This window comes from Prunus dulcis, chromosome 7, assembly GCF_902201215.1.
Source record: "Prunus dulcis chromosome 7, ALMONDv2, whole genome shotgun sequence".
NCBI classification, from domain to species: domain Eukaryota; kingdom Viridiplantae; phylum Streptophyta; class Magnoliopsida; order Rosales; family Rosaceae; genus Prunus; species Prunus dulcis.
The window spans coordinates 10,434,733-10,456,855 of record NC_047656.1 but is presented as its reverse complement, the minus strand read 5'-3'; the positions used below and the strand labels follow the sequence as shown (position 1 = coordinate 10,456,855).

At 35.2% G+C, this 22,123-nt stretch overlaps 2 protein-coding genes across 3 annotated transcripts; both read right to left on the bottom strand.

Annotated features, from left to right (window-relative positions):
• Window positions 1–1,918: 1,918 nt before the first annotated feature.
• LOC117633843 (probable protein kinase At2g41970) lies at window positions 1,919–5,312 on the bottom strand. The gene is made up of 8 exons (XM_034367654.1): window positions 5,062–5,312; window positions 4,619–4,830; window positions 3,805–4,061; window positions 3,602–3,728; window positions 3,238–3,511; window positions 2,716–2,848; window positions 2,537–2,623; window positions 1,919–2,300 (listed from the first exon to the last, which is right to left on the bottom strand). Exons 2-8 carry the CDS (start codon window positions 4,716–4,718, stop codon window positions 2,175–2,177), a joined length of 1,104 nt encoding a protein of 367 aa, XP_034223545.1. The 5' UTR covers window positions 4,719–4,830; window positions 5,062–5,312; the 3' UTR covers window positions 1,919–2,174.
• Window positions 5,313–11,145: 5,833 nt separating this feature from the next.
• LOC117633844 (E3 ubiquitin-protein ligase SINAT2) lies at window positions 11,146–15,958 on the bottom strand. 2 transcript variants are annotated; one of them, XM_034367656.1, is made up of 6 exons: window positions 15,788–15,907; window positions 15,600–15,692; window positions 15,343–15,487; window positions 13,940–14,297; window positions 12,106–12,492; window positions 11,146–11,927 (listed from the first exon to the last, which is right to left on the bottom strand). In XM_034367656.1, the coding sequence occupies exons 4-6, from the start codon at window positions 14,087–14,089 to the stop codon at window positions 11,607–11,609; spliced, it is 858 nt and encodes a 285-aa protein (XP_034223547.1). In that variant the 5' UTR covers window positions 14,090–14,297; window positions 15,343–15,487; window positions 15,600–15,692; window positions 15,788–15,907; the 3' UTR covers window positions 11,146–11,606. The 2 variants fall into 2 exon arrangements, with proteins under 2 accessions (XP_034223547.1, XP_034223546.1); XM_034367655.1 differs by lacking the exons at window positions 15,343–15,487; window positions 15,600–15,692 and having other exon boundaries at window positions 15,788–15,958.
• Between the last annotated feature and the right edge of the window lie 6,165 nt (window positions 15,959–22,123).

Here is a 22,123-nt window from a genome sequence, read left to right as displayed (position 1 = left end):
TTCTTATTCTCTAACATGTAAGTATATGTATCAGTCCAAGCCCAAATGGGTTTACCCAATCATGAATTAATTAGCTCTTAATTACTTATATAAAGATCGTATTTTAACTCTTGATTAAATATATAACTTCGCTGTTAATGGGGTCTAACCTAGTGGAAAATGACTTTGATTTGCAAACTAGTGGTCTCAAGTTTGAACTCCCATAGCACCTTGATAGTGTGCGTGTGAGAAAACCCATCATTCCCTTCCTAACTTTGACAACAAAAACAAAAACATATAACTTGGCTCAATTAATCAATTGCTCCCCCCATAATTTTATTTTACCCTCTCATTCACCAAAACTACCATTCACCTCTACTGCTTGTGACATTTTCCATTCTAATTAACCCGGTAGTGGGAATAACAATAGGGTTAATCACAAATAATATTTACAAATTAGAACTCATTCTAATTATGCCTCCATATATGAATCACTATATATATTCGAGCATTACATTATCATAACTCATCGTTAATGTTTCCACACCTGGGACCCGATTATCCTCGCCATTCGTTAATTTCAATACCACATTGTTTGGATGCTATACGCAAGAATACCGTCCATATCTTGATCCATACAAGTATAATTCTTGCAAAAAGCAAGTAATCGAAAGTTTATTTATATGATCATTTTATTATTTATATCCTTGCAATTATACTTTTCTTTCAAAACATGAACATATACAAAATAGATTATTTAAATCGTATTGTTGTATTGTCGACTAGACACTCACAAGTAATTAGCTTAAATATTTATTAGAGTATCACGTTTGCTCACCCACATATGTACTAATAATTGAACGTAAGTGTGGTAAGTATAGCCTAAGTAAGGTGAAATTGTTTTCCAATTCTATTATTACCAAATTAGCATGCTACAAGAAGCATCCCAAATATTTTATTCAACAATGAGAAATTATAAATTATTGGAACTAATTTAACAAAACAAAAGAGAAAATAATACTAATAAATCTTTCAGCGCTCTTGTCCCTATGTGGAGGTTGCGTCGACATTTTTCCCCTTTGGTTAGGAGGATGGGGCATAGTGTAGTCATTCTGTCGTCAAAACATGAAGTTCAAACAAAGTATGTATGGGGTATTAATTGCTGAGTAAAAACAAAATATTATCAAAATATTTGATGAGGGTATTAATCAACCCTCTGTTTTTGGTGTAGCACTTCAGTTCTAGCTCTTCAGGCTTTTGTATTTGTACTGCGTTTATGACGTAATTTATAAATGCAATCTCTCTATCGTTTGACAAGATATTATCAAAATTGACGTGGATGCTAGTGTTTTAAAAATGGGAATAAAAATGTGTCAATATATGGACCCCTCTTTTCTATGTATATGGGATGGCGATCCCATCCCATGGATTGTCTAATACCAAGTGGGGCCAAGCGAATGTATGCAGGAGAAACCATGAAAATGATTCTCATGTATTTCCAATAAACTGCATTGTCATGTGAAAATGATATATACTAGCTTTTAAACTTTTCTATGTGCATATGGAACACAATTAGCTTTTAAAATTATACTAGGCTCTGTTTTTATTCTTTGCTTTCATATTTATTTATGGATATCCATAAAATTTACATTCTCAAAACGTATAGATGAGATCATGTTTGTTAGATTTGACTTTTCTTTCAACGTAAAGAGTCATTTTGTACCATGTGGCATTCTCCTTTTTCATTTGAGGAAAAAAGTAAAGAGTTACTTTGTACTTTAAATAATCAATCATCATGTTAATCAAAAAAGAAAACTAAGAAGAAGTGAGATTTTCTCAAAAAGTTTGTTCTGTAAGAAAGAATGAACGTCATTGCGTTCGATCCGAATCGCAATATCTAACACTTACTCAAGTGACATGAGAATTAAGAATATGCAAATACAAAAAGGTTCATTAAACTAGAGGAATAACTAAGTAGCTTGCGTTTTTAATGCAAGTTTCACAATACCATCTACCAAATGCAAATGATCTTTCACAGGGTATTGAATCAGATAAATGACAATGCAGAACATGCCCTTGTGAGAGTTTCTTGTTTCAGTGGAGCAAAGTGGGAATAGGTTTACAAACAAGAAAGATACATTACAAAGCACACACAAGCCAAAGTTGCTCTATTCTGGGGTTGAATTGAAAATTTGTTAGGCGTTTGAATCTGGGCCGGCAGGTTTTGAGTTAAGCAGTGGTTGTAGAGCCTTCACAACAATCGTCATGTTTGGCCTGAAGTCCGCCTCATACTGAACACAAAGTGCTGCCACTGCTGCCAACTGAAACATTCAATGAAAATCAATGGTTAGAAAAATTGGTAATTTGAATCAATCATTTATCTATCGTCTGATATAATATATCTAGGCAGCCGTTATGAACCTGCCCGCTTAAAAATCAATATTTTCTTATTTACAATGCTAGCAAAAGGAGTGCGGGTTGACAAATTAGGAGTGTGAATTGCATTCCAAAAATTGTTCATAGTAACATGGTTAAGAGAAAGGATGCTAAAGCAGACCTTAGCAATTGCCTTTTGTTGGAAGTCATTGTTTAGCTTGGGATCAATACACTGCTTCACTTTGTCCTCACTCAATCTTGGAGTTGCCTGTAAATGTTTTTGTGTGTTTATGTTAAAGGCTTGAAAAAGTAGAACTAAAAGCAACTGAGAGAGTCTGAGACAGTGAGAAAAGTACATACCCAAGTAACAAGACTCTGTTGCCCCTTTGGCATTGTATGATCTACAGGTTTTCTTCCTGTCAAAAGCTCTAGTAGAACAACCCCAAAACTGTAAACATCACTCTTCTGAGTAATCTGCCCTGTCATGGCATACCTGAATAATAAAGAAAAGCAATGATTTTAAAATTAGATGAGGAACATATGCATTTGCTCAACTTTGTTTGAAGATCAGAAAGGCTGACTCTGGTAATAGAAAAATTATTGATATATATTTCCAGACTTTCTAGCAACATAAGATGTTTACGTTCGAAAACTGTGAATCTTGACCATGGATTAGAAGGTCAAGATTCAGAATCTGGCAAGAAAACATTATGCTGTATATTATACTAACCTTAATATGTAAACTATGCATCTCTTCCTAACCATTGCAGGGGGCAGAGTCTATCAAACTCACGCCAATGCTTAACTTCTAAGCTAGTAATATTATTTATATTAGGTAGTAGAATCATGTCAAACATTCAGAAAACAAGAGCTAAGGCTTACTCAGGAGCGTGATAGCCAAATGTTCCTAAGACTCTAGTCGAATGCAGTCGCGCAGCTGTGTCAGATGACTGATTTGTCAAGTTGAAGTCTGCGACTTTGGAGACGTGGTCATCAAAGAGGAGGACATTGCTGGATCTGACATCGCGATGAACAATTGAAGGTTGAACTTTTTCGTGCAGATACTCAAGGCCTTTGGCTGCACCATAGGCAATTTTAATTCTCTGATTCCAAGTAAGAACTGGACCTGGTTCAGCCCCTTGTACTCCTTTCCTTCCTGCAGTTAGAACAACAAATCAATGAATCGGTTTCCAACAGAGACAAATGTACAAGCAAACACAAAAACCAAATATATAACTCAGAATACCATGTAATATGTCATGTAAAGAGCCCATTGCTGCAAACTCATATATCAAAATTCGATTATTTGCGTCCAAGCAATACCCCATCAACTCCACAAAATGCTCATGCTTAAGTCTTGACACTGTTGATAACTGCACAAGATTGATACAAAATTTTGAGTAAAATGTGCAGCATGAATGTGGAAATAACTATGGCACAAAATCTTACTTGTGCTGAGAAATCGGAGTCTGGCTCTTGTGATGTGCCCGTATCCAACTTCTTTATTGCAGCACTCTTACCATTACTCAATTTTGCATAGAAAACTCGGCCATAAGAACCTTCTCCTATCAATGCCTTCTGACCAAAGTTACCCGTTAACCTATTCAATTCATCCAATGACATAGCCGGTATTTCGATCGGTAAGGCCTTCTGTGGAGCTCCACTTTTGACCGTATTGGAACTCCTTGGCTCTCCTCTGTCATTGCCTATAACACACAATGCAATGGTTTGTAATGCTTGACAAGGTGCATAATTTGTGCAACAAGTAATGCATGAAAGTTGATAAAATGTTGGACATTCTAGCTTGATGTATGTAGTTGACAAATTCTCTAAGACCTTAACTTTTTTAGGATTTCAAACAATAAACTTTTGAAGTTGTGTAATTGTCTAACATGTCTAACATGGTATCAGAGCTCTAGTTTCAAGAGACGGTTGGTATGAAACCTTCAAACCCCCATCCACCTCTTATTCTTTTCAATTACATTAGAAAGAATCGTCGAACCTTACCCATCTTGATCCTCACTCTTAACTCATTTATCCACCCTCCCTCATGCGCAAGATGGGGATTCATGAGAGGGAGCATGTTAAGGAGTTAAGCTTTTGGGTCGAGTGATCGTCTAACATACCTGAGCTAAGATGTTGGGCAACCAAACTGCTAAATGATAACAGTCAACACCACCAACCTTATGGACCTCACAATGTAGCAAATAAGAAAACACCAATTTTTTTTAAGAGAGAGAAAGAAATTGGAATAAAATAATACCTCCTGCTCCATATGTACTTCCACCTCTAGGTGGGGCAGCGTTATATTGATTAGCAGGTGGACCGTAGTTTTCCTCCTCCGCACCCCCGCAGCACGACATTGTTCAAAGTTGTGGTGGCACACCAAAATCAACGGCCCATGTAACACCAATTACAACTAGTGCTACACAATTTTATTCAGCACCCAAAAAAATTTCTGAATAAAAATTGTTCCTGCAATTCCGAAATTTCCCATATCAAATTATAATCTTTATAATGAAAAAAATAATAATAAAACTCCAAAAGAGGACAAATTAGCTTCCAAATGGCATCCTCTATGTTCCTTTTTTGTCCCAAATTTATGAAGAAAAAAAAATTGAACAAAGAAACCATCAACAAATTAAGATCTGTTTAGTTTCAGAGTAACCCAAAAAGAAAAAAATCATAAAGCATAAGGGTAATTACCTATTGTCAGAATGCAACCAATCACAGAGGTAATGCCAATATTCTACAAATTTTAAAAAATAAAGGTGAAGATAAGAAGAAGGAAAAAAAATTATTTGAATGATGAAAACGGGCTGATGGGGGAGCGGAAGCAGAGGGGAGGAGGGACAGAGAAGAAACAGAGGAAACAGAGGAAACAGAGGAGAAAGAAAACAAGATTTGTGTATTTTGTGAGGGAAGGGGTCCGTTTTGGGACGACGGAGCTTCTCTGTTTTGCGGGAAACTCGGCCAACGGGAGTTTAACCGCTAAAACCAACCCCACTTCGTCTGCCTTTACATGCCCCCACGTTGCACGTCCCCCATTTTATTTGCTATTTTTCTCATCTTTGTGAGGTTGATGTGCCCATCCAACGGCCCAAAATTCACCGGGCAATTCATGCTTTTTATTTGCTGGTTTTGTTTTATTTCTTGGTCTTTTTAGTACTACTAGCGTATTCTGATTACCAGATCTTCTTTAGTTTAATCATTAGCCATCCATGCAATGCAACACTGATTTTATTATGCGTTTTCATCACGTTCTGTCCTTAAACTTTGCAAAAATCTTCATTTCAATCATTTGAATTTTCATATCGCCTTGTTGAGCAAAAACGTGAATTTTATTTTATTTCCTTTGTAGATGAGTTATATTTGAACGAAAATACCATTTAAAGTTTATCAATTTTAATGAAACTTTTGATGGAATGTGATAGTATGACTCAAATTGATGTGTAGATAAAAAATTAAAGACCCACATTGATTGATTTCAGAATTAAAAAACTAAAATGAAGACTTCAAAGGAGTTTAGGAGCTGTTTATGATAAAAATAAATAAATAAATAAGAACTCTCTTTTATTATTAAATTCCATAAAAGAAAACGAAGGTGGGAGTGTAATGGAACAATAAGAAATTAATTTATTGGAAAAATTATTACGGGCTTTTGACAGACCCTTGTAGATGAGGCTCAAAACGTCTCTGATTTACAAAGTCATCCGGGCAACCTAAAGTTAGGTTTGGATCCATAGTAGATGCTTTGGATGATAATTGTCACATTAAGTTTGATATTAATATTATGCTTTAGCAGATAAGATATTAACTTGGATCATATAACTATCTATTTGTTAATTCTCATCTTTTGATTCTACAATTACTCAAAAGTTTGCTGCTTGCTTGGCATAAGCTTTGAATTTTCTCATATGTGGAAAAAGTTAGTCATTGTCCCGTAACGGGCAATGAGATTAAATTTTCTCATATGTGGAAAAAAATTCATCAAGCATTTTGTGAAAGGGCAATTGGTTCTACACGTACAGAAATGACATTATCCAGTAGGTGGAAAGTTGTTAATAAAGAGTTGGGGAAATGGAGAAATGCCTTAGCAAAAGCGATTGACAACCATCGAAGCGGAGAAAACCTTAGCAGTGAGGTAAATTATTTGTCATTTTCCTTCTATTAATTTCTATGTCATATTAATTTTTATTTAAATGTTTCTTGCAATTTATATATTTTGTTAATATGTCTCTAGTTTTTTTTAATACATGTTGCATTTTTTAAAATTTCTTTAATTTCCATTAGTTTTTTTTTACATGTTGCATTGCCAATATTTTATAAATTTTCTTGCATTTCCATTTAATTTTTTTTTTATAGATTATGCAAGCACAAATGTGGTTTGGTGCTACTGGGCAAGGGAAAAAAAAGTTTCAACCATACCCATTGTTGGGAGGTGGTGAAGACTTGTAAGAGATTCCAAATTATTCCAACCGGTCCGACGGTAGTCTTGAACGAGACTCCACTTCATGAGACGCCGGCATCGGATTCACCTATGGATTCCCCGATGAGTCAAGACTCACCCATTGAAAATGAGCCAAGGCCTATTGGGAGGAAGGCGGCGAAGGCGAAGAGAGGGAGTAATTCTAGCAAGAATGCATCTAAATTTTTGGAGGAACTTTCAAAGCACCAAGCCATGAGAATTGAAATGGACTTGAAACAACAAGAGCACGATATGGCTATTCAAGTAGAATATGCAAAAGAAAGGGAGTATGTACGCAAAGAAAGGGAGTATGTACGCGAACAAAACATTGAAAAAAAAGATCGGGAAACCATGGCCATGGATACAAGCCATATGTCCCCTGAAACAAAACAATTTTGGAAGCTAGAACGAAGGGATGTTATGAGACGAAGACTTTTTCGTGACGATGGACCTAGCAACACGGATTGGTTAAATGATGGAAACCATTAAAATAGTTTGTTTGCCTTTCATGTCTTAGTTTACTTGCCTTTGATTTCATTGTATTTTTTGTTTTGTTTAATTCATGTATTTTATTTTATTAGTTGTATTGCTTTTCTTTTAGTCAATAAAGAAAATATTCAACAAAAATCCTTTTTATTCAAAACATTCCATACATAAAAAACAAACCACAACCAAAGCATAAAAAAAATAAACAAACCACAACCAAAGCATAAAAAATAAACAACCCACAACCAAAGCATAAAAATAAACAACCCACCCACAACAAAAAATAAACAACATACAACATAAACATAATAAATTAAAAACAACTTCTTCACTTCACTTCATTCACCTTCATTTCCTTCATTGCCTTTCACCGCCCATAAATGCTCCATCAAGTCAACTTGACGGTGTTCATGAATATACGACGATTGCATCTCCGTGTAGCGATCAATCATACGGGGCATGAAACTACCGTCTCTAACCAACGGTTCATGCTGCACTGGTTCTCCATTTGGCCCCACTGGTTTTTCATAAATTCGTGTTAGGGCCGTGTCCATGGGATTTGGTTCATACACGTCATCAGCATCGTAATCATATTCATCTTCCACAATCATGTTATGGAGGATGATACAAGTCATCATTATACTCCTAAGCACCTCCTCGTCAAATAGACGTGCCGCGCCCCTGATAATAGCCCACCGAGCTTGAAGGATACCAAAGCACCTCTCAACATCTTTTCTGTACCCCTCTTGATAGCGAGCAAAAAATTTTTGCTTATGGGATCGGGGATGTGGAATTGTTTTCACAAATGTTGTCCACCTCGGGTATATGCCATCAGCTAGATAATACCCGTTCTGGTAGATGGTATTGTTAATTTCATATGTGATATTTGGGGCTTCACCTCTCAAAACATCATTGAACACCGGGGATTGACCTAGGACATTCAAATCGTTTTGAGATCCGGCAACTCCGAAGAAGGCGTGCCAAACCCATGTATCAAAACCAGCAACTGCTTCCAGGATGATACTTTTCTGCCCTTTTCTATTTCCGTAGTCCCCTTGCCAAGCAGTTGGACAATTTTTCCATTGCCAGTGCATGCAGTCAATGCTACCAATCATGCCAGGGAATCCTCGAGACTCAGCTTTTTGGAGAAGCCTTTGCAGGTCCCTGGGCGTAGGTCTGCGGAGGTAGTCTCTGGTGTACAGAGTTTCCACTGCATCACAAAATCGCACCAAGCTCTCCAAAACAGTGGACTTCCCCATCCGAGCAATCTCATCCACCTGATCAGCAGATGACCCATACGCCAACATTCGTATCACAGCTGTGAACTTCTGCTCTGGAAGAAGTCCCAAATTTCCAGCACAATTTCTCTTTTGAACAAAATATTCATCATAATTGCAAATATCATGCATGATTTTATTGAACAAATGGGGTTGCATTCTATATCTCCTTCGAAAATGAACATTAGAGTACAGAGATTGTGGGATAAAATAATCTTCCATAAGATTCTTACCTCGGGAATGTCTATGTCTATCCACATTTGGGCGACGGCTTTCTCGTGAACCACGGCTACCCTGATTTTCTTCCTCCAGCAAAGCAACTGCTATGCCAAGTTGCTCATCTAGTTCTCTCTGCGCCCTTTTGCTTGCAGCTCGTCTACGCATTCTTTCTCTAGTTTCTCGCTCTTGCCTCTCCAAAACCTCTTCCATGTCTGCCATTGAGAATGGAGAATGAAATCTAAAATTTGAGAAATGGAAATGTAGAGAAGAACTGGTGTGGGAGGTATGAGCTGAACCTCTGGTTTTATAGAAAAATGTACACAGATAGATATGACACGCGGCGCAATCTTAGAGGGGGAAAATCTTATCTGAAATTTGAAATTCAAATGAAATTTCAAATTTCAAATTTATATGAAATTTGAATTTCGAAATGTATCTGAAATTTGACATTTTGAATTTATATGAAATTTGAATTTTGAAATGTATCTGAAATTTATATGAAATTTGAAACCGAAAATCTTATCCGATATGAATAGTATTGACACGTAGGAACCCAAAAATCTTATCCGAAAATATTATCCAAATTAATTGTTTAAGTAAACAAAGTTGTGAAAAAAACAAAAAAATGAATAGTATTTGCCATGGCAAGCCCAACTGCTGGAAACACATTTTGCTGGAGGGGGCTAGGGCAGCCACTATTCACGTGAATAGTAGCTGCCCTAGGGCTCCCCTTGCCATGGCAAGGGGCAACTGGTGGAAATGCTCTTAGCCATGGCAAGAGGGGAGCTATGGCAGCCACTATTCACGTGAATAGTGGTTGCCCTTGCAAATAGTATTTTGTGTTTCCACCCATTGCCATGGCTAAGGGCAATTACTATTCATTTTTTTTGTTTTTTCACAACTTTTTTTTACTTAAATAATTAATTTGGATAATATTTTCGGATAAGATTTTTGGGTTCCTACGTGTCAATACTATTCATATTAGATAAGATTTTATTTTATTAGTTGTATTGGTTGGTATTAATAGAAGAAAAAAAAGTATGAGGATTTTGTGTTAAAAGTGAAGAGTATTGGTTGGTATTTATAGACACGGGCGGACCCATAATTTTTTTAGCGGAGGTGCAATATTGGCTAAGTATAAAAAATGGTTTTTCGGAATAATCATTTTCTCAAGATAATTTTTGGCGGCTTTTATTCCTTACACATCAAATAAGAAAACTTGATTTTATGGGATTTTAATATGAAATATATATTGACTTAATGAGCCATCATTTTTAGCCTAAATAGTATTTTGCACTAAAACCGATTTTTCATATTTTGATTTGGTGGGAATTTGATTTTCTAAGATTTTTATTTGAATCCAAATGAGGGTACTTCCTTATTTACATTGTAAACTTAAGTAAATGGAGTAATATAAAAATAAATGAAAGTAAAAGGACAAAGACATTTACTTAAATGTTGAAAATGGAAATAAGGTATACAGAAAAAAAAAAAATTCAGTAATTTTTTTGGTATTTTTTTTTAAAGTTTTTACAATTTTTTTTCATTTTTTTATTGCAGAAAGATTGGTTGCTATTGGATTGAATCGGAGAGCCCAGACGCCGACACGTGGAAGAACAATTTTTTTCATTTTTTTATTGCAGATAGATTGGCTGCCGTTGGATTGAAGGAAAAAATCATATCAGAGAGCCCAGACGCCGACACGTGGAAGCTAGTCGTTGGCGGCTACTGTAGCGCGAGGCTGACGTCAACGTGAAGCCAGCGCTGACGTCACAGCCCGCGGGCTTCACCTCGGGCTGAACTGGCCTTCGGGCTGGCCCGAGTTGGTGGAACCCACTCCCCCCTGGGGCTTGGGCTGACCGCTGGAACGAAATTTTTTTTTTCTTTTCCCCCCCAGCCTTGGGCTCAGCTGACTCTTAGACTTATCTTACCTAGCAAAAAAGTCTTTCAACTTCAAGAGACAGAGAGAAGACAAGAAGGAGAGAGAGAGAGGTAATGAAACCGGAATATGCAAGTTTTTCTTCCCAATAAGTGCCCTTATTTTCACAAGTGTCGCGCAATGAGAGAGAGAGAGAGAAACGGACAATGAGACCGGAGTATACACAGTTTTTCCCCAACAAAATGTAGCTATCATGTCCCTGTCACATTTTGTGGTCAATGGATTGACTGAGTTGGGCAACAGTCCAACCCAAAAGCATGTTGCTGCTGTTCCATGACAAGAGAATGCAGTATTTTATTTTAGGTGAGCTTAGAAAGCTATAGGGAATGTTCTCTTGCTATCCATCATTCCAGTCAACTGAATTTGAAGTAAAAGAAAAACTCTTGAACAGATTCAGAACAAGCCAAGCAAAAGAAAATCTCTTGAATAGATTCATCAATTCAGGCCATATGGTGTTAATGACCACACTGCATCTGAAACACATAGGTACAAATACATGGCAATAGGTGTATTTAGATACATATGAAGCCAAGGACTTCGTGTCAGTCTTGAGGGTAAAGCATACACAATAACCAAACAAAATTATTGCTTCAAAACAGGGACATCCTGCTGCACTTCCATCAACCCCATTGAATAATTCAGATATCCATTTCCAACACTAGGTTGCAACTCTCTGATCTTACCAGGGCAGGCAGTCAGCAGATAAATCAGTTTGCAAAATACCCTCAAGCTCAATCACTTAAACTCCAACTTTAAACGAAAAACCCAATCGAAATACATTTGACGCTTCAACATGGGGCTACCCTAGCCATTCTCAGAGTTTTTAACTGTACACCTAAACACAAATCATCTATCCAGATCTTCATTCTTCTTTCCATATACGGCCAGTAATCCTCAACTTTAGTTCTTGCTTATCCCCACCAGAGAAATACAGAGCTAGATTCCTCTGAATAATGAGTCCATCTTGGCTGTCACGAACTTTTCTATGACTGTCCCGGATACTCCTAGGAATTCCCTGCCATATCAGCTTACGGCCATTTGCGCCAACTTCCAAACTGTAGCTGAATTTCTTAGCCTCAATGTCATCACCCATGAATCGTAAAAAGGCCATGTAGACTGGAGCCATGCCTAGCTGGAAGGCTTCAAAGTGCAAACAGAACTGTCTTCCAAAACAATTAAAGACCTGCAAGAGAAAACAAAATTCAAGATGCAGGTCAGACTTCCATATCTAGAATAGGTAGCCAAGAGGAATCAATAAGCGGCATAGCACAAAAGATGGACCATAACAAAAGGAGGGTTAAACTACCAGATTTTATACTTTTTCTTATAAAAATGTTTAACAAAATCAAAGAAAAACTTACAGTTAGCATCCAAGTTGCATTTTCAACTTCATTTGGGTTTGCTTTAACATATCTATGGTTGAAGGTACACCCATCATGCATGTCAACCTTGTGATCCTCCTTAAGATGCCCAACAAGAGTAGGGATATCACCCGTAACAGAGCACTCAGATCCAGCATAAGGGCAATTGTATAGACGAAACCGACAGTGTTGCTCATGTTTGAGCTTGCTGTAGTATGGAAATATATCATGACAGCCTAAACTCTGGTATCTGCACGGAAGTTCCAATGATTCAGCAACTTTCTCCAAGGCCAAACACCTTATATCTCCAAGTTCATAGCGGCAAGTGGGACAACAATTGTGCACCCTAATCTTGCAGTCTGAACATAATGTGTGACCATTTGGACACTGCAAAATAAGAATTTAGAAACATAAGGATTGAGTAAAAAAGAACATGTGAGACCGGATCATAAGACACTACCCCTAGGGTTCAATTAAAAGAAGATAAGAAATTAGAGACGAGAAAGAGATAGAAATTGGTCACTTCAAGGGGATTCGTGGAAATCTGACCCCAAAAAGTCAATAAGCAAAGAATTTTATCACTTGAGTAAAAGGCACATAGGGATTGCAATTTACTGAATTTAGTCTTCAGAAAACCTAAAAATTAAAAGTAGTAGAATAAAACGGTTTACTCCACTATATAATAGACTGTGGATAGTACGAACAATAATACAGATGATTAAATAAATTAAGTCAACAATAACCACTAAAATGAAGGGGTCACATCTACACTACAGACACGATTTTATTTTATTTTTTTTTGGCCGAAGAAAGGGGGATTGCATGATAGTTCTATCCAATTTTATATATTGAACTAAGTTTGCAACAAATTAAAGCAAAGAAGCATCACAGAACTATCATGCAAACTTATCATAAGATACTATATGAAGATGATGAGTCCAGGCATTAGTTTCAACTGTCAATCCCAAAAAATAAAAAAATAAAAAGCAACCGAAGTTTACAAGTCAAGCCAAAACAATATTCCTCTACAATTGCAAAGCATACTCTTCAAACCCTTATGAGAATTATTTTTTACACTGGAGCAACCAAACTTCCAAAACATATTCCCTCCTTAAACCATCCACTCCACCACTGGAAACCTACAGTTAAAAGCTTCATTGACAATGAGCTGACCCCACACCTATTAAGCCTAATACTCAATGTCATCTAAACTAAAAATATATAATCCGCTACAATTACCTACACCATATGTGCTACCATGTACGCACCCATAAGATTTTCTTTCCTTTCAACCATTGCTTTGTTAATAATTTTCCCATATGTAATGAGAAAAGAAAGAACTCTAGCCTCCTTCATGGAGGATTTACAGAAAATCCCTCAGAAAATAATATATCCATGTCTTGTCAAGGTCACTTTGGTTGGTGGGGTAGGGGAAGGGGGGGGAAAGGGAAGAACCTTTATGCTTGAAACCATTAATTCATGTCTGGTGTATTTGGTCAATAATTTCTTTTTTCTCATTTTTCTTTTTTAAAAGTAATTAAAAATGCAATCCTATATTTTATCCAGTGATGAGAAGAAGTTGGCTGTAAATAATATTTAATTTGTAACATCATTTAAATACATTATAAAACATTTAAAGTGAAGTAAGTAGAAAACATTTCATGATTGCAATTGCATTCACTGAATGTTCTGCCATAGGAAATCTAAAGGCAACACCAATAAATTTTCAAAGAATATTATAGGCTGCATGATTTTGTGATATATAGTAATATTAATTTAAATTGTTAAACAGAAAATTCAGGTGAAACATAATATATCTGGACTGCAAATGTACCTGATGAATAGGAGGGTACATCAAATTTGTGCAGACAGGGCACTCAAGTAACTCATGCACGCCATTGGTTGAATAAAGACCATTTTTTCCACCCAAACCTGGGGAAGTTTTATTGAGCATACTACCTGTCTCCAACTTTGCCATTGCCATGTCATAATCTGAACTGTTAGGTGAGACTCAAGAACCCCCTTGCAAAATGACCCTGGGAGTCACGAATGATTCAAATTGAAGAACCCCTTGCAAAGTTCCCCCAGAAGACACGAGTGATTCAAATCTTAAAAAAATTATGGCTCAAAGACCCAAAACAATATTCAACTTGCCCTCTGTTCCACCTCAATTCTCCATGGACATGCTATTTCTGTCAAACAAAATATTAAAAAAATGGTATATCACATGCTATGAATGAAATACTTTCTACACAATTTATTATTCAACTTTTGTCCAAAATCCAGAAAAAACACAAAAAACAAGATTAGCATCAAACTTTCATGAAAAAGACACAGTATGGCACTGGTTAGTCAGCGCAAAACACTTAGAAATGTGATGAGATATGAGCAAGTGAGTTCAGTTGATGCAACCTACAGTTGCTTTCGGATATCTAATGAGCTTGGAAAAGATTCTTGCTTGGCAGCTAGGAGACAATCTCCTAGGGTCGACCTTACACCTATAAATATCTGGATTTTTTCATATTAGCTCTGAAAGTGCCCTTCTAGCTCTAAAAATGCTGGAAAATTGATTACTGGTATGAACTGTGGAATTTGTTTTGATAGTGAGTGTTACAAGAAAAGGGTGCAGTAAGTTATGATTTTCCATAATTATAAAATAACTATGTTTGCTTAATATCTCTAGTTTAAAAATCAATATCCAAATGTTATTATTGCATAATTATTATGGTAGCAATAAAAAAGTTCATAAGAAAAGGAAGAAAGGACATTATGGAGATTGGAGAAGAAATCATGCCCCTTGAAAATATTTTGAAGTAAAAATGGAAAGTCTTTCTGCTTTAAAAGTGATATGAGACAGAAGAACGAAGTGAAAAGAAATCAAGATAAACCAAAACCAAACTGAAACTTCCATTTCCAGCTTCCATTGTTACATAGGTAATAAATTTGCAGATTTATAAACATATTCAGCAAGATGAGGACAAACTCAGATCGATTCAGAACTGGGCTTGACTAAAACCCACATTCCTCATTTGCTCTAACAACAATAAGTTGGGAATTTTACAAGAAAAACTTAAAAATAAAGCAAATCCCATTCCTCATTTAAAACCAAGCAACCAGCCTTTATTTTTTTTTGTACGAAAGGAACCAGCTTTCTCAATACAATAAACCCCAATTCAAACTGCAAAACAATTCATCAACAAGAGTTTAAACTACGCTTTCCAAAGTCTACCTTCTCACCATAATCATTGATGAAAGCAAATTTCAGAGAGAGAGAAAACAAATTCCCATACAAATTTCCACCCAGATACCAATTTTCAAACTAAAAGCTGGGATTTTGCCAAAACCTAACTTGCCTCACTTTAAAATAGCAGTATGATAAATCCTGCAACAATAAAAATTAAAAATTAAAGCCAAAACAAAACCCCATTCCCCTCCAAAACCATTACTAATCAAAAGAAAAAACAAAACCACAACATAAAGAACAAAGAACAGACCAAAACACAGATACCCAGACGAGATTTCCAAGCCAAATGCCTCCACGAGCCACCAATTGAAGCAAAATAACAACTGGGTCTCGCTCCTAAATACTAATACAAACAAAGAATTGAGATTGCAACACCTCAAACAAGAACAAAGACAAAAGAAAATCGAACGACGAGCACAGAAACAACACGCGTATTACCCGGATATGGAAATTGAAGAAAAAGAGTGCCTTGCTCGCATCGGTGCTGGCCATCGATGGCCTTTGTTGTCTGTATGCTTCAGAAACACTAAATGTGTTTTTGTTTTGTTATTTTATTTTGGTTTTCTTTTTGTTTCTTATGTGTTTTGAAAATAAAATATTCGGTTTCTGTTTCTCGGGTTTAATTTCTTAAAGATTTGAAATTCAACACACACAAAATGACTCAACAGTTTTTATTTTATTGTTTGTTAAATTAAATTTTACCCAAGCGTGGACCAATTTTGCCTCTACCCGCACGCGATGTTTGAATATTCCAGTCTTTTTGTTTTGTTCTTTTTTTCTTTTCTTTTCTTTTTTCAAGCACGTTGACGCCTTTAATTTATACAATGGGACGCTGCTCGATTTCAAATAGGGTTCATTTGCGTGATAAAAACAAATAAAATAATAAATAAAAGGATATGAAATTTGAATTCCCAAATTGACAAAGCTCCTATTAGGTTTTTACAGTTCCGATCTCTTGGGTCCACAGGAGTTCAAGAGATTATGGTCACCCACCGTTGGATATTAATCTAATAGTTCAAAAAAGTTTCTTAAAAGGAGTGCAAGAGTGAGTGAACCATTGAATTTACATTCAACGGTGAGTGACCACAAATCTCTTGAACCCGTGTAGTTCAAGAGATCAGGACTGTAGGTTTTTAATGGATTTTTTTGGGTTGATAACAATAGGGTTGTAATTGTTGCCAAATAAATATATTCCCTACAAAAAGATTAAGGTCGTACTGCGACTATATATGAAATGGCTAAAAGCAATTTTTGACTCTAAAAAACTTAATAGGAAAATGGATTTATAGATCTAACTAACCTAATGGAAAAGAGCCCTCACAACATTGTAGTAGAGTGTGTGCGTGAGAAATCTTCTCCTTCTATAGTTTAGATTATCGCTTGTACTAAAAAAATATGTTTCAAATATCGATTGGCAAAAAGACAAAGTTCTTCATAATCATAGAAGTGCTTTTTAGATAATTATTTAGAAAGTACTTGAATTTTTAATAAGAGTTTCAACGTGCTTTCAATAAAAGTATTTATAAACACATAATAACTTTAATTTTTTGAATGAACTCTAAGCATTTTGTATTGGGTCATGCTAGGGAGACCAATTTTAGATACCAACTTGTGTACCAACTCTCTAATAGAGTGTGTGACTCATTGTATTGGTGGGCTCCACCTCTATTAGAGAGTTGGTACACAAGTTGGTATCTAAAGTTGGTCTCCCTAGCATGAACTCCTATTGGTATCACATTCCACATGGTAACTTCTCCCGAACTAAACACATAGTAAGAAAAAAAAAAAAAAAAAAAAGGGATTCTAAATTTTGCTTTGACTATTTCCAAGAACTCTGGCAATTTTTATTCTCAGTTGTATTGACAAAAGGTATTATACTGCTAAAAGTCTTTAATGACATTTTTATATACTTCTAACTAACAAAAGACTGTCACTAACACAGGATATTATCACATGTTGCTCCAACCTTCGTGCAAGAGAAAGAAAGAGAAACCCAAAATCTACTTTTGACTGTTTCTAGGAGAGAAACCCAGAATTTACTTTTGACTGTTTCTAGGAACCTTGGCAGTTTCTGTACTCTCAAATTTCCGCCATATGGGTGGTTGCCCATGAAGGAAGGCAACCTCTTACATGAGCTTGTCTGAAATGAGCAATTTGGGTGATGTGTTGTCCTGTGAGACCAAAACAGTACGTTGGAACTTAACAATTAGGGTTCCAGAATTCACCAGAAACATGGACCACACCCACCTTGGTTTCTAGGACCATCAAAATATTTGATTTTGGATAATTTAATGATTTTTTATGGGCAAATTCCAAACATGATATGTTCTTATAAGACAATGTTTACGAATTAATATTGAAAAAATTTTGGCCTATCTTTTGTTCTTGCTCTAGTAATCTGCATCATCTATATATATAATAAGAATTTGAAATGAATAAAATCTAAGAATATTAATTAGGTAACCTCTCTGGTATTAAAAGAGAAAAACTAATGATTAGGTAACCACATATGGCAATGGTTTCATACAATTATTCATGCTACGTGTGCACGACTTGTTCCATCTGCTGGTAGCATATGGCTTTCATATCACCACTTTTAGTTTTATTATCTGTATTGTATTGACAAACTTGTTTAAACTAATGTTAATAGTTGTGTGTAACCAACATATTTGTGTTGAGATGAAAAGAATTTCATAATTTCTTGTTCTAAGAGGCGATTGCATGTTTACGAGCACGTTTGAGACTGTTTATGTATGAAATATTTCTGCTCATAAACGCTTTTGTTATAAGTATTTTTAGTAGAAGAATTAAACAATCAAGTGTTTTATTCAAAAAGTGCTTTTATTTCTCAAAAGCACTTTAATTTTTTTTTGCCAAAATGTAGTCTTAGAATCTGTTTACCTTCTTACCAATTTTTTTTTTTTTTTTACAAGCGATATTAAAAGAACATAGAACTTTGAGTAGAAGATTAAAAATTCTTAATCACTTGAGTTCTAAAATCTTCATAAGTCTTTCCGGTTTTAAAATATGAGCCTTTTGAAATTGGCATTGCAAATTTCTTCCCACATATCACAATGAGAAAAGGGAAAGAAAAAAAGTATCCCGTGAAGTAGGTTCGTATATGCTTTTGAAAAAACAAAGCTCATAATAAATGTATTGATGTTTGAATTCGTGTACGTATTCTGAAAAAACAAAGCTAATAAATACAGCAGTAATGTTGAATGTGATATGTTTCAGATATTTTGTCTTTTCCGTTGTATGAAAATTTGACAAAAATACAAAGTGGGTTAAAAACTTAAAAACTCACATGGAATAAAATTAAAAATTCATATGTGCACATGTTATAACCTACGATGTTTTATTTTATACAAACGATATTCTACTTTAATTTAATTTAAATAATGATAAGGAAAATTTGAATTCGGGTGCAGAATAAAGAGACAAGAAACAAATGAGAACTTACAAAAAATTTAAAAAAATAATAAAGAAACAAATGGCAACACCCCAACCAACAACTAAAGGGCCCAGTTAAGCCCAACATGAACTACAGAAAGTCTCAGCAAACAAAGCACACGATCGGGCTAAAAACACAGGCCAACCCAAAGAAAGGAAAACTACCCAAACGGGACAAAGAATAAAAAGGAGCAACCCCGGTTAAGAAGCAGAAACTACAAGGCCTTATTATGAGTGCTGTTATTTCCACTCATCTGTCTTATTTTCCTATTCACCTTATTTTTAAAATTTTAAAGATAAATTTATCCATTTGTAAAATTACTTCTAACTACTTAGGAGACACGCATTTTCACACACAATAAAACACACTTTTAACACCATTAGATTCATCTACTATCATCGGTTCAAATTATTGACTTATAAAATAATAATTAATGTTAATTTTGTCTCTTGTTTGACTTTTTTCTGGAAAATAAATTGTCCTCCCCTAAAATCATACTTTCTCTCTCCACTCTCTCGTTAACTTCTCTAACTCGAAAGCTGAAAGAGAAGAACTTTCTAACCCACCAGAGCATGTCTAGACTAAAATCACCCTGAGATGGTTAATCTTTAGTTTTTTGAAGAAAAAAAATTAGCTGTAAAAAATTCACCATAAGACTTTTTCCAACAGGATCATGCTGCCGACGATATATGTCATTGGGTTGGGGCTATCTTGCAAACATTGAACACATCTTTAATGGTGTGTGCCCTGTTACATCCTTCTGGGTCAGGAAAAATTTATTCTCTTACATGTTTATAATTTTTCCTCTACTGGCACATCCTTGTATGCATTTTTCTTCTCCTCTAAACCATCCTAGTCCAAGTCTAGTGGTGGTATGACTTTTTCATTTATCCTGGCGCATTCAATATCATGCTCAAGAAAGAATTTTAACGACATTAGTTCCACTTTTTTCCTTTTCTTTTTCCTCTCATCTTTATTATTAAAATTAGAGAACTTTGAGTTCACGATGATATTATTAAATAAACAAAAATTTATAAGTGAAGTTTTAATCTCAGCAATTGAATTGAATGAATGTTAATCTAATGGTTAAAAAAGTGTCATAATAGATACACAATGATAGTTTCTCAAAAAAAGAAAAAAAAAAGATACACAATGATATTTAGTTTGCTTGAATTAATAATTAAATGGTATTTTAGAAATAATGATGGGTGGAAAGATAGGATTGTGTTTTTTCAAATTTATATGGTGGGTGAGAAGATAAGGTGGGTGGGAAAATAAGACAAGAGGGTGGAAATAGCAGCACTCCTTATTATTGATCTTCCACTGATACCATAAACCACAAAGCATATACGCCTTGCTGCTATACCCAATTTCCTTGAAGCCATGGGCATTTAAGGGGGCGTTTGGTATCCTATTCAAATAGGGAACATAAAACTTTGATTTTTCTTAAAAACAAGAAGTTCTTAAATCTATTTTTAAGATTCAAAAACTTGTTTGGTATGCAACTTGAAAACTATTTTCAAATCTTAAAATTTTGAGAACTTGTGGGTTGTTAGAAAAAAACTGAAAAAACAGATATTTTTTGTTTTTAATAATTGGAATGTTTTTTTGTTGTTCTTGAGTTTGAGTTTTAAAAAATAGGGCTACCAAATAGGTTTTCTTTATTTTGGACTCAAATTCTATTTTTAGTTTAAAAAGTTGGATTCAAGTTGAATACCAAACAAGCCCTAAGCTTCGTTATCAAAAGATTTTTCCATGATGAACCATGGGTTGTGTTATATTATTACAATCAGAAAAAAATAACACAACCATTAGAAGCTAGGAGGCATTTAGTGACGTCCTTTCTTTAATCAATACATTAATCAATTAGCTTCACTCACATCTATAAACTTTAAGAATCTAGATTTTAAGGTACTTAAACTTGTTAGTTTCAGTGTCCTTAAGACCATCTCCAACTGTGACCATAGGTCATATGTAGCCCTCAAAACATACAAAACCCATCTCCACATCGATGGATCTAACCATGTACTGGGTAGGCAGCTGCCTACCCAAAATTTTTTAGAAAAATAAAATATGTATGTAGCTCCCTAAACCCAAGACCCTAGAGGCATATGCATATGAGAGAGAGAGAGAGAGAGAGAGAGAGAGAGAGAGAGAGAGAGAGTGAAGCCGACATGCAACCACTAATGCTAAGGCTTTATCACTTAGTTTTCAAGGCTGAGAGAGAGTGAAGCCGACATGCAACCACTAATGCTAAGGCTTTATCACTTAGTTTTCAAGGCTAATATTCTTTTCTTCACAGTTCCAGTATGATATTGGATCGTGGTCAAAGCATCTATAGAAAAAAAAAAAAAATTCACTCAAACGGTTGAGTTTAGTATGTAAATTTTGCCCACTCGACTTTTGAATCCTGAAATTGCCACTACATCTCAGGCTAATGGGCTAAAAAAAAAAATTGGCCAAATTTTGAGGACCACATTTAGCCCTTTAGTTCTCCTCCCACATCACTTGTAGCCCGACTGTAGCCCATGCCAAATTTTTTTATGGGCCCAGCGCATGTGCTGTACAAAAAGAGAAAGTATCACCCGTGGGCGTGAGTATGAAATATATCATGCAACTACGATCAAAAGGCTGATTTATAACCGTTTAAATGTATTTAAATTGGTTTTTTAAATTATAAATAAATATATATATATATATATTGTGCGGATGTTCGCATGTTATTATTGTGCGGATGCCATTGTAAACAAGAAGGAAAGCAAAGAGGGGTAATAGAAAATACATGGCGTTCGCACGATAATAACATCCGGATATCCGTATAAGAGAATTTCTGTATATTAGTTATTCGCTTATCCGGATGTCTGCATATTATTATCATGTGGATGCTATTGTAAATAGGGAGGAAAGTAAAGAAGGGTAATAAAAAATACACGTCATCCACACGATAATAACGTCTGCACGTCTACATAAGAGAATTTATGCATATATATACAGTCCCCTTCTATTGAGGGATCCCTCAAATAATTTTATTAGAGGGACTCCTTTTAGGATACCCTACAATTTTTTTTCCAATGATCCGAACCATCTATTTTTTATGTCTTCATTCATAGATCATCCTTACAAAAAATTAGACAAATTGAAAACCGTTTCGACATCCAATTGTGTCCTACAAAATCAATGAACACTGTACTTTAAGAAAGTACAAAAATTTCAATAACTCAATTGAATGGTCAAATGATATCGGATTCAAGTGATTTTTTGTAGAGATGATCTTTGAATGTGTATATACAAAATAGATGGTTTGGATTAGTGAAATACAA